At 41.6% G+C, this 14,096-nt stretch overlaps 1 protein-coding gene across 2 annotated transcripts in view; it reads right to left on the reverse strand.

Annotated features, from left to right (window-relative positions):
- The window catches only part of FMN1 (formin 1), a 353,923-nt gene that overhangs the window by 268,853 nt on the left and 70,974 nt on the right, over positions 1-14,096 (reverse strand). The window contains exons 1-2 of one of the 2 annotated variants that reach the window (XM_069462074.1): positions 2,078-3,436; positions 540-657 (exon numbers count right to left, since the gene is read on the reverse strand). In XM_069462074.1, the coding sequence (XP_069318175.1) occupies positions 540-657; positions 2,078-3,436 (1,477 nt within the window). Of the gene's footprint in view, positions 1-539; positions 658-2,077; positions 3,437-14,096 lie in introns of those variants that run through there. The other variant, XM_069462066.1, reaches the window with a different exon arrangement.

A 14,096-nucleotide genomic window follows, 5' to 3' on the forward strand; every position in this document is an offset into this window, starting at 1 on the left:
ATCTAGATTCCCATTCCATTTAAATATACTCAAGTTTCTGGAAGGTTTCCAGAGAATTAGGTTGCTTTAAAATTGGCCATGCATTAATAAAGCTTTGTCTAACCAAAGTGAACGAGTAACCGATATGGTATCTGTACATTCACTCTGCACAAGGTTCCTTTATCTCAAAAGCATTACTCAAATGAATCAGCTTACAGCTCTGGAGAATCATACTCTGCCTCTCCCAGCAACATTGCCAGCTCACAAACGTTATATGAGGACCAACCAGCTGCTTCCTGGCGGATTTGTAATCTACCTTCTCCATCAGTTCCCCAAGGGTTCTCCTACTTTATTCAAACCACTGCATTCATCTTTCATCTCTAAGAGATCCATTAACAAATGCAAAGGTTCACTTCAACAGCAAAGCCCAAAAGAGAAGCCTTCGGCACTACATTTCATAATGAAACAAAATCCCAAATTCTGAGAGTCTACTAATATAGACCTAAAAGCCACTGCAGGAAGAGATTCATTCCTGGGTCCCTGGTTTCTTTTCACATTACCTGCTTCAGTGTACTTCAATCCCACTTTTTCTTCCGTGTCTTTTGTCTTTGGGGGTGGCCAGACAGCTTGGAGCCTGCCAGGAGTCCTATCGTCCTGCTCAGTGGGGCTCTGGTCAGGCTGTTGAAAAAGCAGGTAAAGAATAAGTAAAATAAAATGTGGCCAGAGCCAATTAATCCTTAAAAACAACATGCTAACCCTAATTCAAAAATTAATTTTAATGGCCAGCTGCACATTGCTCTCATTCACTGTAACTGAGATATCTCTTACTACAGTATGATCCTTTTCCAAAAATGTAAGGTGATCAAAGTGAAAATTTAAAATGACAAAAAAACAAAAAACTCAAGGCTAAGTATATATATCACACCCTTAATAGATTATTTTTATTATATAACTATCCTAAAAAGCACAAATATACTTTAAGCTGAAGATACAGACACAAATGTACTACATTCAGGTACTTTTATAGGAATGTTTACAAATGTATCCCAAACTCCAGAGTTATTTATAATATAAAGACTAATTTTGCATTTTCCTTGAGCATTACCAAGACACAATTCTAAGCACCCTGCATTGCTAATTTCAATTTTTTTCTTTCGTATAAAGTATGAATGAGATTGCCTTCATATTCACATTATTTTTATAGGAGTTGAGTTTTTTACAACTAGGAGAATGCTATCTTTAATTTTTAACTATAACCAAAGATAATTTTTCCAAAAACTTTCATTTTTAACATTTTAACTGAATATATTAAATATATGATGGAATGATAATCATATACTGAATTGACATTAAGCAAGAAATTCTATTCATTGTTCTTATGAACCTTTAAGATCTACTGGACAGGTGCTTGCTAGTCTTTATAAATTACCTGAGGTAGTTTTCGTTCAATGATAATAACAGCTTCCATTAATTAGATGCTTCTCATGTGTTACCTTCATTTAATCCCCACAACCACCGTACAAGGTAGGGTTATTTTCCTCATTTTGCACATGGGGAGATAGAGACTCAGCGATTATCCAGGTCACCCAGCCAGTAAATGGCAGTTAGAATTAAAATTCAGGCCTCATTCTAAATCCAGTAAGTCTCCCAGCCAACGTGAAACATGTTAATCACATCACAGACACATATTTTGCCCAATGGTATACTTTCAAAGGAAAGATATAGTTTCCACAGAGGTATAATTAAGTGATGAGGAAACTCTGTAAACCCAAGCTACACTTCCATATTGCATCACTTCCTCATGCTGCTTGTTTTTTATGAGGACATTTATTATTAATGCTTAAACTCAGAGTGACAGTTACCCTTTCCTGCCTGCACATCCCTCTTATAATATCCCAGAAAGATAAAAGGAAGAATGAAAAGCACTTCTGTCCGGCTGCATCCTCCTTACAAGGACAATATAATTTCATCATAATCATTTTTCACTGAAAAGAGTTAATAATGATAGGCAACTGGGATTCACTTTTGGCAAGAAACCTGAAAAGTAATACGGCAGCACCACATTTTATGACAAAATACAAAATCCAATTCTACATACGCTTTTGGAATCACAGGGGCCCTCCGCTGGCTTTGACTTGGACCGTTCAAACACAGCTCTTAGTGATTCCTTCTCATGTCTCATCTTGCGCTTGAGAGCTTCCAGCTCAGAGGTGTCCGCTGTGGTGCCCTTTTTGGGGGGACGGATGAATAAGGCTTTAAAGGCCTCCAGGGCAGTCTCCGGCGGTTTTGGTTTGACCTCGCTGTCCTGGATTTGGGCTTCTCCGGGGCCGCTCTGGCTGTCCTGGTCAGCACTGCAGCCCATCTCTTCTTTCCTGGGCGACTCAGGGTCTGCTGCCTTCAGTTCGGTTTTGGGCATGTCAATGTTGAGCAGCTGAGAGAGCTGCTCCAGCAGAGTGGGAGTGGCCTTCGGATCAGTTGCTTTCTCCCCACTCCTCACTGTCTGTGGCCCTAGGGACTTCTGCACAGGCTGGGTCAATTTGAGCAAAGCCAGGTCCCCGTCCTTTGGTTTAATTTCAGTGATGGTCTCCCCTCCCTCAGCTATAGCCCCCTTCTTCAGCACACGAAGCCCACTAAAAAAAGCTGGAAGCTGGAATGACTTCTCTCCAGGGACTTCTTTTTTAGAAGAGGCGTTCTCTGTGATGCCAGCACTCAAATTCTGGTCTGTTACTGCAGGTAGGACTTGAGACCCTTCTTCAGCCTGGCCCTGGCTGGGGCCGTGCTCGGTTTGAAGGCCACCACGGCCAGATTCCACTTTGCTACTTATCTCAGGTGGAGTCCTTTGAGAATCTTCTGCACAGAGCTCTGCATCATCTATTTCCCCAGCAGCAATACTTTCCTTAGGATCTCCTGGTTTTTCTTCAGGATCCTGAGATGGTTCAGATAAAACAACACTGGGAGACTTTGGGCCATTGGTGCTGCTTCCCTCTTCTGGTTCCTGGCCATTGTCATCAGAATCAGAATCACTGGTGGTGTGCACGAGGGTCCCACGAACCCAAATGACATCGTCTCTGGTCACACTCAAAGCAGTGAGTGGAAGAAGCTCTTGATCAGGAAGAGAAGTCCCTGCTTCAGCTTTCCTCTGACTTCCCTCTGACTCTGTCTCCACGGTCTTCCCATCATTTCTGAGGTCAGGTGGAACGCGAGCCTCTGCCTCCTGCTGATCCGCGCCAGCGCTGGGCTCATCCTGCCCAGGTGTGGGATCCACTCCTAAGTTGTGGAATGCCTTCAGCACAGCATCTTCCTCTTCAGGATTCACAGATTCCAATTTACTTGTAAATCCAAACAAGGATTTCACAGAGAACTTACTCAGGATCGACTGAGCCATTTCAAGTCCAGCTTCGGGTTTGTCTGGCTCCGCGACATCACTGCCATTCAGAGATTCACCGACATCCTCCATGTCTCAGTAACACGCTTGGTGGAAGTTGCGACTTGTGTTACCTTCCCCTGCTCTCTCAGTTTATCCACTCCATCTGCTCTTAATTTACAGGACAGAAAGCAACAGGACCCGGGAGTCAGGCTCTGAGCCACACCGCGAACACCCTTGGCCTCTTTCAGATCACTGTGTCCTCCTTCCGGTTTGCGCGATGCTGGTGTGCCCAGGGCAGCTGTAAGAAGTCTGTGGAGCTCCACACCCGGAGGCAGCCGAGCTGCGCACCTTACTACACACAGACGGGGAGGCTGCTCCTCTGGGACTTCCGTATTTATTCCGGTGGACAAAAGGCTTTTTGTCATAGGAAAAGTCAGCCTGCCCTGTAATCCCAGCCCAGGACTTCACGAGGAGCTCCGCCCCAGGGCCGGCGGTTCTCCTGGTGGCATTCAACTTCCTCATTGGTGAGCCAGTGGAGGCTCCTGAAAGTGCTGAGCCGGCAAGCTGACCCTGACAGCCCTTAACCACTGCCTGGAGCAGCCCAAGGAATTCAGAAGTGAATCAGCAGAAAAGGACTGAAATACTCCTCACACAGGCCCTCTTTTCCATCTGGATTATGATCAGATACCTGGGCCATGCAAGCCAAAAAACTAGCAGTGCACCCAGATCCACAGCCACTTACAAAGCCCAGATCAAAGAAACAAAGGAAAGAAATAGATCATCTCAAAATGCCCAGAACTCTCAAAGCAGTTAATTTACTGCCCTTGAAGCTGTTTTTTTTTTTTTTTTAAGTGCTTTCTTCCGCTTCCTGGTAGGTTTCATCTGGAATGCAGATTTTTAGCTGCCGAGTCAGAGAAGGAAAACCAACACGACTGGTTTCAGATTACTGCTGTTTTAGCTCTGCCCTGGCTGTCTCCATGCTCTGCAAACAGGTACTAGGCAAGCACGCCCACCACGCCCAGTGTCCAGCAGCCATGGGGTGGCAGAGTAAACAGCCCTGGCGTGGCAGGAATGATTATCCTCCACACTCCCTGTGCCAACCGCAGGCTTCTTTCTGTTCAGCAGCTGCGATGTGCTGGCTTCCTTAGGAATTTTGGCAGCAGCGGGACACCCCTCTCCACTTTGGCATTCCAACCAACTAAATGAAACTTGGCATGACACCACACAACACACAACCTGCCTTGTTAGGCAAAGCAATTCAAAGATCCCCAAGGATCCACATTCCCCTAAAGGGCAAAACATCTGAAAGGTCTCTTATCAGTAAAGTCTCTATCACAGACCCAATTTGCCTACAACAAAAACAGGACAGACAAAACAACCTTCAAACATCAGCTCAATGTCATTTCCACAACTCTGCTTATATGCTGGGAACCTGGCAACTAAGGACGGGGGTGAAAAACTGTAGCTCTGTTTCCCAGCTGCATAGCTGCCTCTTGGGATGGCTTCCTGTCGTACCTGAAGGTCTGTTTTTCAATTCCAGTCCAGTGTGCAGGCATGTGGTAAGTACCTGAGATGGACAGTGCATTGTGCTGGATCAGGAGGAAAGTCAAATTGGCTTAATAGTCATTGCCAGCTCTCTTGGAGCAAAGCTCCAAGAAGATTGTGGTCATGTGTTATACACAAACAGCAATTTCTTCTGCAAAATGGAAGATGTAGCCACAAGTAAAATGACAGTCTTGCTTTATCTACAGCAAGGAATGGCTGTGTGTCACACATTGATAACAGTACTAAAAACAATATTCGTAGTATTAATAGTATAATCGTACATTTCTAGCAATGTGTTCAAAAGGAATCCTCATGCAAATAAAAGGGGTATACATATCATAACATCCCACTATGGGAAAGTTAAGAAAGCATTTTCTAAACCCTGATTTAATCTTGTATCTAAATGGATACTGTCCTGTTTGCTCCTGATTGTAGTATATTTTGGGATTATTAACTGAGGCACACTTAATCAAAAAGCCACCAGGACAATGCAGAAAAATTCAGTAGTATAATTTAAGTCTCAGAACAAGCTTCCTGTCTAGAGGAAATGCCCATTGATAAAAATCAAACTTCTGCTTCCTTCAAGATTGTGGAAAGAAGGAATCATCACACCAGATCATAAGATCTGTCTTAACAGCTGTGCAGACCATTCGATGTAGGGGGGAAGGGAGGAGACATGGCACATATTTGGTGTTGTTTTCTTTTTTTAACAGAGAAGCCTCCATTTTCTCAGACATAACTAATTATTGATTTCCAGAATAAATTTCCAGGCTCTGCAACAGATTTGGGCAAAATGGACCATAGTCTGGAAGGGGCTGTTGGCCCTTTTATATACCATGAAACGGAGGAGCATTATAAAGTTTCAGCATCCTGTCAATACTCACAGATGAACACAATTTCACGGAAAGTGGGGCAAGTCTTTGGTTCCAAGAGATGATTCGATTTCATCCGCTTGGCTCTAGGTCAGTAAGGTATTATGAAGTTCATTTTAAAAGTTAAGCATGCACAGCTGAGAGAAGGTAACCGAACAAAGTTACACAGCTAGTAAGTTGGGAGTAATAACATCATCTAACATTTGAGGGTTTACTAGGTGCCAAGCACTGTTTTAGGTGCTCCACACATATTAACTCATTCAATACAGATACCAACTATATGAGGTTGGTATTATTATTCTCTTCTTCCTGCTACGAAACCGAGGCACAGAAAGCTGAAATAGCTTGCCTACGTTCACAGAGCCAGTGAATGGTGGACTAGAACTTTCATTCAGGCAATCAGGGTTCAGAATCCATACTCTTAACCACTACTCTAAAACCCAGAGCTCCACTTCCTTCCTTAATAGACTGACACACACAGCTAAATCTTGAAGTACAAAGGTGTTTCAGCCCAGTTCATTGGTGGTGTCTAAGATGCGAACAACACTTTATCTTCTGAGATGATACAGAAGACGACTTCACAAAAAAACTGAGAATGACCATCCTTTTCTCTTGTGTAACTAGAAAAACATCCAGAGATGCTTCTAAGAGAAAAAAATAAAATCAAGTTAAGAGAAAAAAATAAAATCAAGAATTCCAGTAACACCAGGCTGACTTGTCTACTGTCCGTAGATAAGACACAGAATCCTCTAGGCTCAAGCGTGTCACGAGATCTTCCAGCTTACCCATACCATTCTCCTCCATTTATAAAGCATGACTCCTGTTACAAAGACGTACTCATCCAAGGTCATCAATGAGTACCAACTATGGATGTATCTGACGATACAAAAACAAAGATACACCAGCCCTCCACTTCATGAAACATACAGTTTAGTAGGGAAACCAGCCAAGACAGAGGTGACTCTTTTGTCACACACTGTAACCAAGGACTTTATACCTCACACTCAGTCTGAATAGCAATAGCTGAACCTAAAACAATTTTGAACGAAAGCCAGCACTGACCGTCTAATTATGAAGATGAGTAAGAAAGATCAGCATGGTAATTCAAAGAGATCTGTTGAGCACTGACTCTTTCAGGCCTCTGGTTCTCATGACCATAAGAAATATTACCATTTCAGTCACTTGGGGAATTAAAAAGTGTTTCAGATTATAGTGTTCAAATAAGCAACCTATAAATTTGACTTAAGTTGGCTGGTCTTGAAAACTGAATCTATTTAAAGCTTTAACACTTTCAGAGAGGAGAACAATCACTTCTCTTGGACATTATTTATTTCAGCATCTAATTATGTGCTGAAATATTTAATAAGCACCTATACACAAAACCAGTAGAAGCCAACACTTTCATCCTTTACAATCTCAGCTGATTCTCTTTTGTTCTAACCTCAAGACACTTAAACTCTCTAATAGCCACATCTGTGCAAAAAGTCAGATAGACATGATCCACTTCAGATAACTACAGTTTACACTGATCAAAAATATAGTATTTGATGCCCATCAATACATGAGTGGATTAGTAAAATGTGGTATATGTATACCATGGAGTATTACTCAGCTATAAGAAATAACGGTGATATAATCTCTTATGTTCTCCTGGAAAGAGTTGGAACCCATTCTACTAAATGAAGTATCCCAAGAATGGAAAAATAAGCACCACATGTACTCACCACCAAATTGGTTTCCCTGATCATCACCTAAGTGCACATTTGGGAATAACACTAATCAGGTGTCGGGCAGATATGGGGGGAGGGGATGGGTGAATACCTACATAATGAGTGCGATGTGCACTGTCTAGGGAATGGACACGCTTGAAGCTCTGACTCGGGTGGTGGGGGGGCATGAGCAATATATATAACCTAAACTTTTGTACCCCCATAATATGATGAAGTAAAAAAAAATATATAGTATTTGAGAGATTAAAAACTGCCCACATGGAGAGTCGGCTTCATGTACGCAGGTTCTGATTTGGGGACTTGAGTATATACCGATTTGAGCATATGCAGAGGAAGGGAAGTCCTGGAACCAATCTCCCAAGTACACCAAGGATGACTGTAAGTGAAAATACACATAAAATTAGGTAGCATTTGTCCCACATGATTTTCTTTGTAACTATTTGTTAAAAAAAACAATCAGTACCAGGCTGGGCATGGTGCCTCATGTCTGTAATCCTAGCACTCTGGGAGGCTGAGGCAAGAAGATGGCTTGAGCTCGGGAGTTGTAGACCAGCCTGAGCAAGAGTCAGATACCATCTCTACAAAAAATAGAAAAATTGGCTGGGTGTGGTGGTGCATACCTGTAGACCCAGCTACTCAGGAGGATGAGGCTGGATGATCGCTTGGGCCCAGGAGAGTTCAAGGTTGTGGTGAGCTATGATCATGCTACTACACTCTAGCCAGGGCAACAGAATGAGACTGTTTAAAAAAAAAAAAAAAAAAGGAAATTGAACCCCCCTTCTCACCACCCCCCTTATAAAAAAAATCAGTACCTAGCTACTTAAAATCTTAGCATAGTATTTTTGTGGTGAATTTACTATGGGTGATTTCTCCATGTTTTTGCCATCTCACCACCCTCTCAGCTGTACCTAGATTGAAGCTGGAGCCAATTAACTGGCCTTCATGACAATAAGAGCAATGGTCTAACAAGTGGATACCTGGTGAGATGAGTCTAAAATAACAATTGCAACAAAAGGTACACCACTTCCAAGAAGCAGTAAAGCCTAGCTCTTTGAGTTTCCTAATATTAGGAAATTGGAATTAAAAACTTTTTAAAATCATTTTGCAAAAGTTTAACACTGCCTACGAGAAACTTCCTAAAGGCCCCCTTACTCTTTGTAGCCCTCCCCCTTGGCATTTGGTTTGGATAATTCACTCGCACATCTCATCAGACTCCAGAAAGGGAAGGTGAAAGTAAAGCAAACAGATTACATCTCAATGTGTTAGGTTACTTCATTGTCATGTTTCTCCTTGTCCAATTTATTTCAAGTTCTGGGCCTGATTTTAATGACTAATTGCTTCCACCTTCCCAAAGTAGTTCAAATAGGTTCATGTGAAGATTGCTTGGAACAAGAAGTAGAAAGTGGAGTTAAAATTAGTAAGGGTAAATAAGGGTGTAGAAACTATTTCTGTGGAAGAAAAAGGAGCAATGGACTGGAAAAGTGAGTAAGCTATAAAGACATGGGTAGGGTAATGGGTGTTTTTTTTTTTAATTCAGAAAATGTTTTAACTCATTAAGTGAAGTCTAGTACAAACAGGGAGAAATGATGAAATTACAACATCGCCAGTACTCAAAAAAAAAAAAAAAATCTTTTGAATGAATGAGGTGTCATATAAAAGGAGCACAAGATTATGTAAGAATTTGGGTAGAAAGAAGTTGTTGGGAGGCCAAACGGGACCTTAAAAATATTAGAAATCACCTAGCTTGACCTTCTTGTTTTAAAGATGAAGACATCTGATGTGAAGAGAAGCTAAATAACTGGTGCAGCTCGTACTGCTCAAGTGCAGCACTCAGATGGGAAACAAGCTGTCCCAGCTCCTGCTCGCCCCTCACCACATCACCCTCCTGCTGTGCCATGTGAACTTACTCTCTTCCTGGTCAGCATCCTCATTATTCTAATTTTCCACATCCTGGAAGTGGAGACAACACCTTGCTTCTGTCCAACTCACAGGAATATCACGAGACCCAACAAGACAAAGCCAGAAACGTCCTTAGACTTCTTCTGGTTGCGTAGCACTTCTCCCTGCCTTCGTGGTGTGGCGTTCCTCTGCCAACGCAACACTTAACAACAGCCCCTCTGGATCAGCCTATCGAAGGCCGGCGACTGCTTTTACTAATTGGTTAAAAAGCAAATAGGCTGCACCTGCCTATTGCAAGGATGGGTCCCAGTGATTAAGGCCTTTTTCTGTTGAGCAGTCTTAGAGTAGAATATTTCTAAGACTGGTTCCAGTGGGCAGTATCAAAGCTTCTGTGGAAGTTGGTTGAATGTTGATAAAAAACTAAGAGAATCTAAGAGGGAAGAGGAGAGGCTGGGGCATGTTATAAAGTTGGAAGAAGGGAAGACAGCAGTGAGTATGAAATCGTGAGATGATCAAGGATCAAGGGCAGTGCACAGAGCTAAGAACATGGCCCTGGGTCCTGAGCTCACACCGTGCTCTGTCCCTGCAAGAGCCTTGACCTTGGGCAAACTACATAATAAGCTCCCTGTGCCGCAGCTTCCTCACCTGGAAACTGTGAGTAAGAACAGTACCTACTTCACAGGTTATAAAGATTAAATAGACTATTTTGTGTTTGACACTCTCATCAATACCTGGCACACAGTAAGTCCTCTATGGGCAGGGTATGTTTTCATAGGAAAGGAACACCTTTCTTAGGGATATCAACCAGCAACCATTAATAACAGAATGTTTTTAACCTTCTGAATATGAAATGAGTGTTTACTGATGAACTGGCAGCCCAAACAATATATGCTCTTGGGCAGAGGGACTCAATACAACATGCTTCCATACCCACGGCCCCATCTATGCCACGAATGAATTAAGCTCCAAAGAAAACTCTTTCAAGGGATCCTTTTGGCTGCTCAGGGCCAGCACTTTCTGGATTGTTTTTTTTCCATCTGTCACATGAAGAGAGTAATTAGCTTCAAGTTTTCTCAGGTGTCCACTGCAGAAGATGACAAAGTTCACCCTGCGCTTGATTATGTTTCTGGAACTTCAAGATGATTTTTAACCACCTTGATCATTTCAGGAAAAAAAAAAATTCCATGATTTGGAGTTTCCTCCATCCTTTTCTCAAGTGTCCACTGAAGCATGCTGATAATGATACTGTGAGTGTAGTGTCTTCCCTCTCTTGAGGAAGAACTAACTGTTCCCAGACGATGCCTGGGCTGGGACAGAGCCCAGGTCCTCAATGGCAGAGCCCTGACCATTTTATTTTTATTTTTTTGTTTTTAGGTCAATTTATTAAACTTCAAAGGTGCTGCTCATTTAAAGTTTCCTTACGCTTACCAATATGAAAGTCAAGCTTGAAATTTTTACTGGTTAGGGTCTTGCTGTCAAATATTTCTAAGACTGGGTTCCACCAACCAGTGTCAAAGATCCCCTGGAAATGGATTCAATTTTGATGACAAAATAAAATAATGTAAAAGGGAAAAAGAAAGGTTGTGACTCAATTTGTGAAGCTGGGGGTAGGGGGTGGGGCTCAGCCTTTAAAGTACAGAATTTCCAGGGACATGTTTCTGAGGGTTTTGAGCTTTTCCAAAGTGAAGAGAATAATATTGCTGTCCTACATGAATAATGAAAATAGAAGGCATGGAGTCCATGGAGAAAGTATTGCATTGTGACGAAATTGCTCCTGATAAAAGCTATAGATGAAGATCTGGGATCTATTAAACTACTTAAGCTGGCCAGGAACGGTGGCTCATGCCTGTAATCCCAGCACTTTGAAAGACCAAGGCAGGAGGATGGCTTGAGGCTAGGAGTTTGAGACCAGCCTGGGCAATGCAGTGAGATCTCATTTCTATAAAAAAATTTTAAGGCTGGGTGCGGTGGCTCACGCCTGTAATCCTAGCACTCTGGGAGGCCGAGGTGGGCGGATCGTTTGAGCTCAGGAGTTCGAGACCAGCCTGAGCAAGAGCGAGACCCCATCTCTACTAAAAATAGAAAGAAATTATATGGACAGCTAAAAATATATATATAGAAAAAATTAGCCGGGCATGGTGGTGCATGCCTGTAGTCCCAGCTACTCGGGAGGCTGAGACAGGAGGATCGCTCGAGCTCAGGAGTTTGAGGTTGCTGTGAGCTAGGCTGATGCCACGGCACTCACTCTAGCCTGGGCAACAGAGTGAGACTCTGTCTCAAAAAAAAAAAAAAAAATTTTAAAAGTCAGGCAGGCATGGTGGCACTTGCCTGTAGTCCTAGCTTCTCAGAAAGCTGAGGCAGGAGGATTGCTTGAGCCCAGAAGTTTGAGGTTGCAATAAGCTATGAAAACACCACTGTATTCTACCCAGGGTGACAGAGCAAGACCTTGTCTCTTTAAAAAAAAAAAAAAAAAACACCTGCCTCAGCCTCCCAAGTAATTGGGACTCCAGGTGTGGGCTACCACAGTCAGCTAATTTTTTTCTATTTTTAGTAGAGACAGGGTCTCTTGCTCAGGCTGGCCTCAGACTCCTGAGCTCTTGCGATCCTCCCGCCTTGGCCTCCCAAAGTGCTAGGATTTACAGGCGTGAGCCACTGCGCCTGGCCATTAATACTTATAAATTTAAAGAAGACAATAGAAAATTTAGAGAAGGTGGGGATTTACCTAAAACAAAATGAAGATGGATGAGAAGAGCATACATTGTGTCCCAAGTAGGCACAATGCTAGGATCTTTACGCAAGTTTTCTTTCATGTTTATTAACTCCGTTTTATGGATTAGTGCTGTCCAGTGCAAGTTTCTGCAATAATGGAAATGTTCTATCTCTGTGCCAGCCAGTAGAGCAGATACCAGCCATAGGTGGCCTTCAAGCACTTAAAATGTGACTCAGAAACTAATTTTTAAGTTTTTAATTTTACTTGACTTGAACTAAATTAAATGGCCACTTGCAGCTAGTGACCACTATATGAGGCACTACTATAGACATTAATACTGAGGTTGAAAGAAATGAGGTCAATTCTAAAATTATATAACCAATGAATGGCAAAACCAGGATTTGAACTAATCCATCTGATTCCAAATGTTCTTTTCATGACAATAAGTGAAAAAACTATGGTATTTTATAATAGTTCTCTTTCCTATTGAACCTTAGCAGGGGAGGCAGAATAGATCACCTGGTTACCAGAAACAAAGGCTACTGAAGTTTGAAGAAATTTAAAGAGAGTAAAACAGTCACAAAGATTATGAATTCTGAATCAGTAGTGATTTCTTGAATCTAATACCCACATAATTAATTTAATCACTGTAGGAAAAAAGTGTGTAAACAAATGTCAATGCATTAAAATTACAAAGGAGAGAGTAATCAGGCATTGCCACAGCTACAATCCTACTGTTAAACATAGTTAAAGAAAGGGCAAAGAAAAAGGAGGGGAGCTGGCAAGGGCTGTGGCTTTGAAGAGGGATGTATTTGGGTTCAGTATGAGATATCACCTACTAGTCACGCACTTGCTGAGTCACTTTGGGCAAGTTCCTTAACTTCTCTGAGCCAGTGTCTACATGTGTAAAATGGGAAAAATGATACTTAACTCATAGAATTGTCCAAGAATTAAATGTGCTAATATTCTTAACTCAGTGCTTGCTTGATTCACCACGGATGCTAAATATTATACACGGTGATCATCATTATTATGGAGCATCCATGGGTGGTGAGGAGGAATCACATTTCCATACTTTTGAAATGTATCCACTATTGCCTCCATTTGGTTGGTACATCACTTTAATTGGAGATTTAAATAAAACAAGCATATATAAGACTACTGTCATTTTCAACCCTTCAAAAAGTATCATGAAATATTCTGAAGAAATGTTATAACTGTTCCTAGAATCAAAGTCACATACTTTCTACCACTGGAGAGAGTTGTTTACACAAATGTCATACAAAAGACATTTATGTAGTAGCCACAGTCCTTAATGCAATTTAGAAATAATTATACTAATAAATCAGAATGGCCTAATTAAAATCTGTAAAAACCAGAAGGCAACAGAAAAACAACTGGGCCATAAAAATCAGAACTTCATGTTAAGATAGGAATGTTCTCAAACAGCCCCTTTGCAAAGGATACTGCAACTCAAATTCTAAATGAATCCCATGGGAGTGTAATTTTAACCACAAATTCCCACCTTTATCCTGCAGAGAAAAGAAAGAAAATGCTTTTCTCAAAGGTACACATGAAACATAAATGATACATACAGAAAGAGACCAAGGTTTAAAGAGGCCATGTGAGGCTCACAGCACTCTAAGTCCAAAGAAATACAGGCAGAACTTTAGCTATTGGGACAGAAAAAGGAGGCTGAAAAAATGGAACTCATTGAAAGGAAGCAAAAAACAACTATGTGAATTTTAGAGGAATCAAAGCAAATATTTTAGTGACAATATTCTGATTCACTTGCATACAATTCCTAGACAAACTTCTCACTGTTTTTTATAAAATTCAGGTCTATTTTGTGTTCTCTCAGGCTTTGAAAGTATAATACGTTTTCCCTGTGTATACACTCAAGAGTCCAAATTTTATATGAACAACTATTACATTTCATGTCAGAATTGATGAAGAGGAAATAAGGACAATGGGTATTATCAAGACCAAAAAAG

Source organism: Eulemur rufifrons, chromosome 2 (genome assembly GCF_041146395.1).
Source record: "Eulemur rufifrons isolate Redbay chromosome 2, OSU_ERuf_1, whole genome shotgun sequence".
In the NCBI taxonomy this organism is placed as follows: domain Eukaryota; kingdom Metazoa; phylum Chordata; class Mammalia; order Primates; family Lemuridae; genus Eulemur; species Eulemur rufifrons.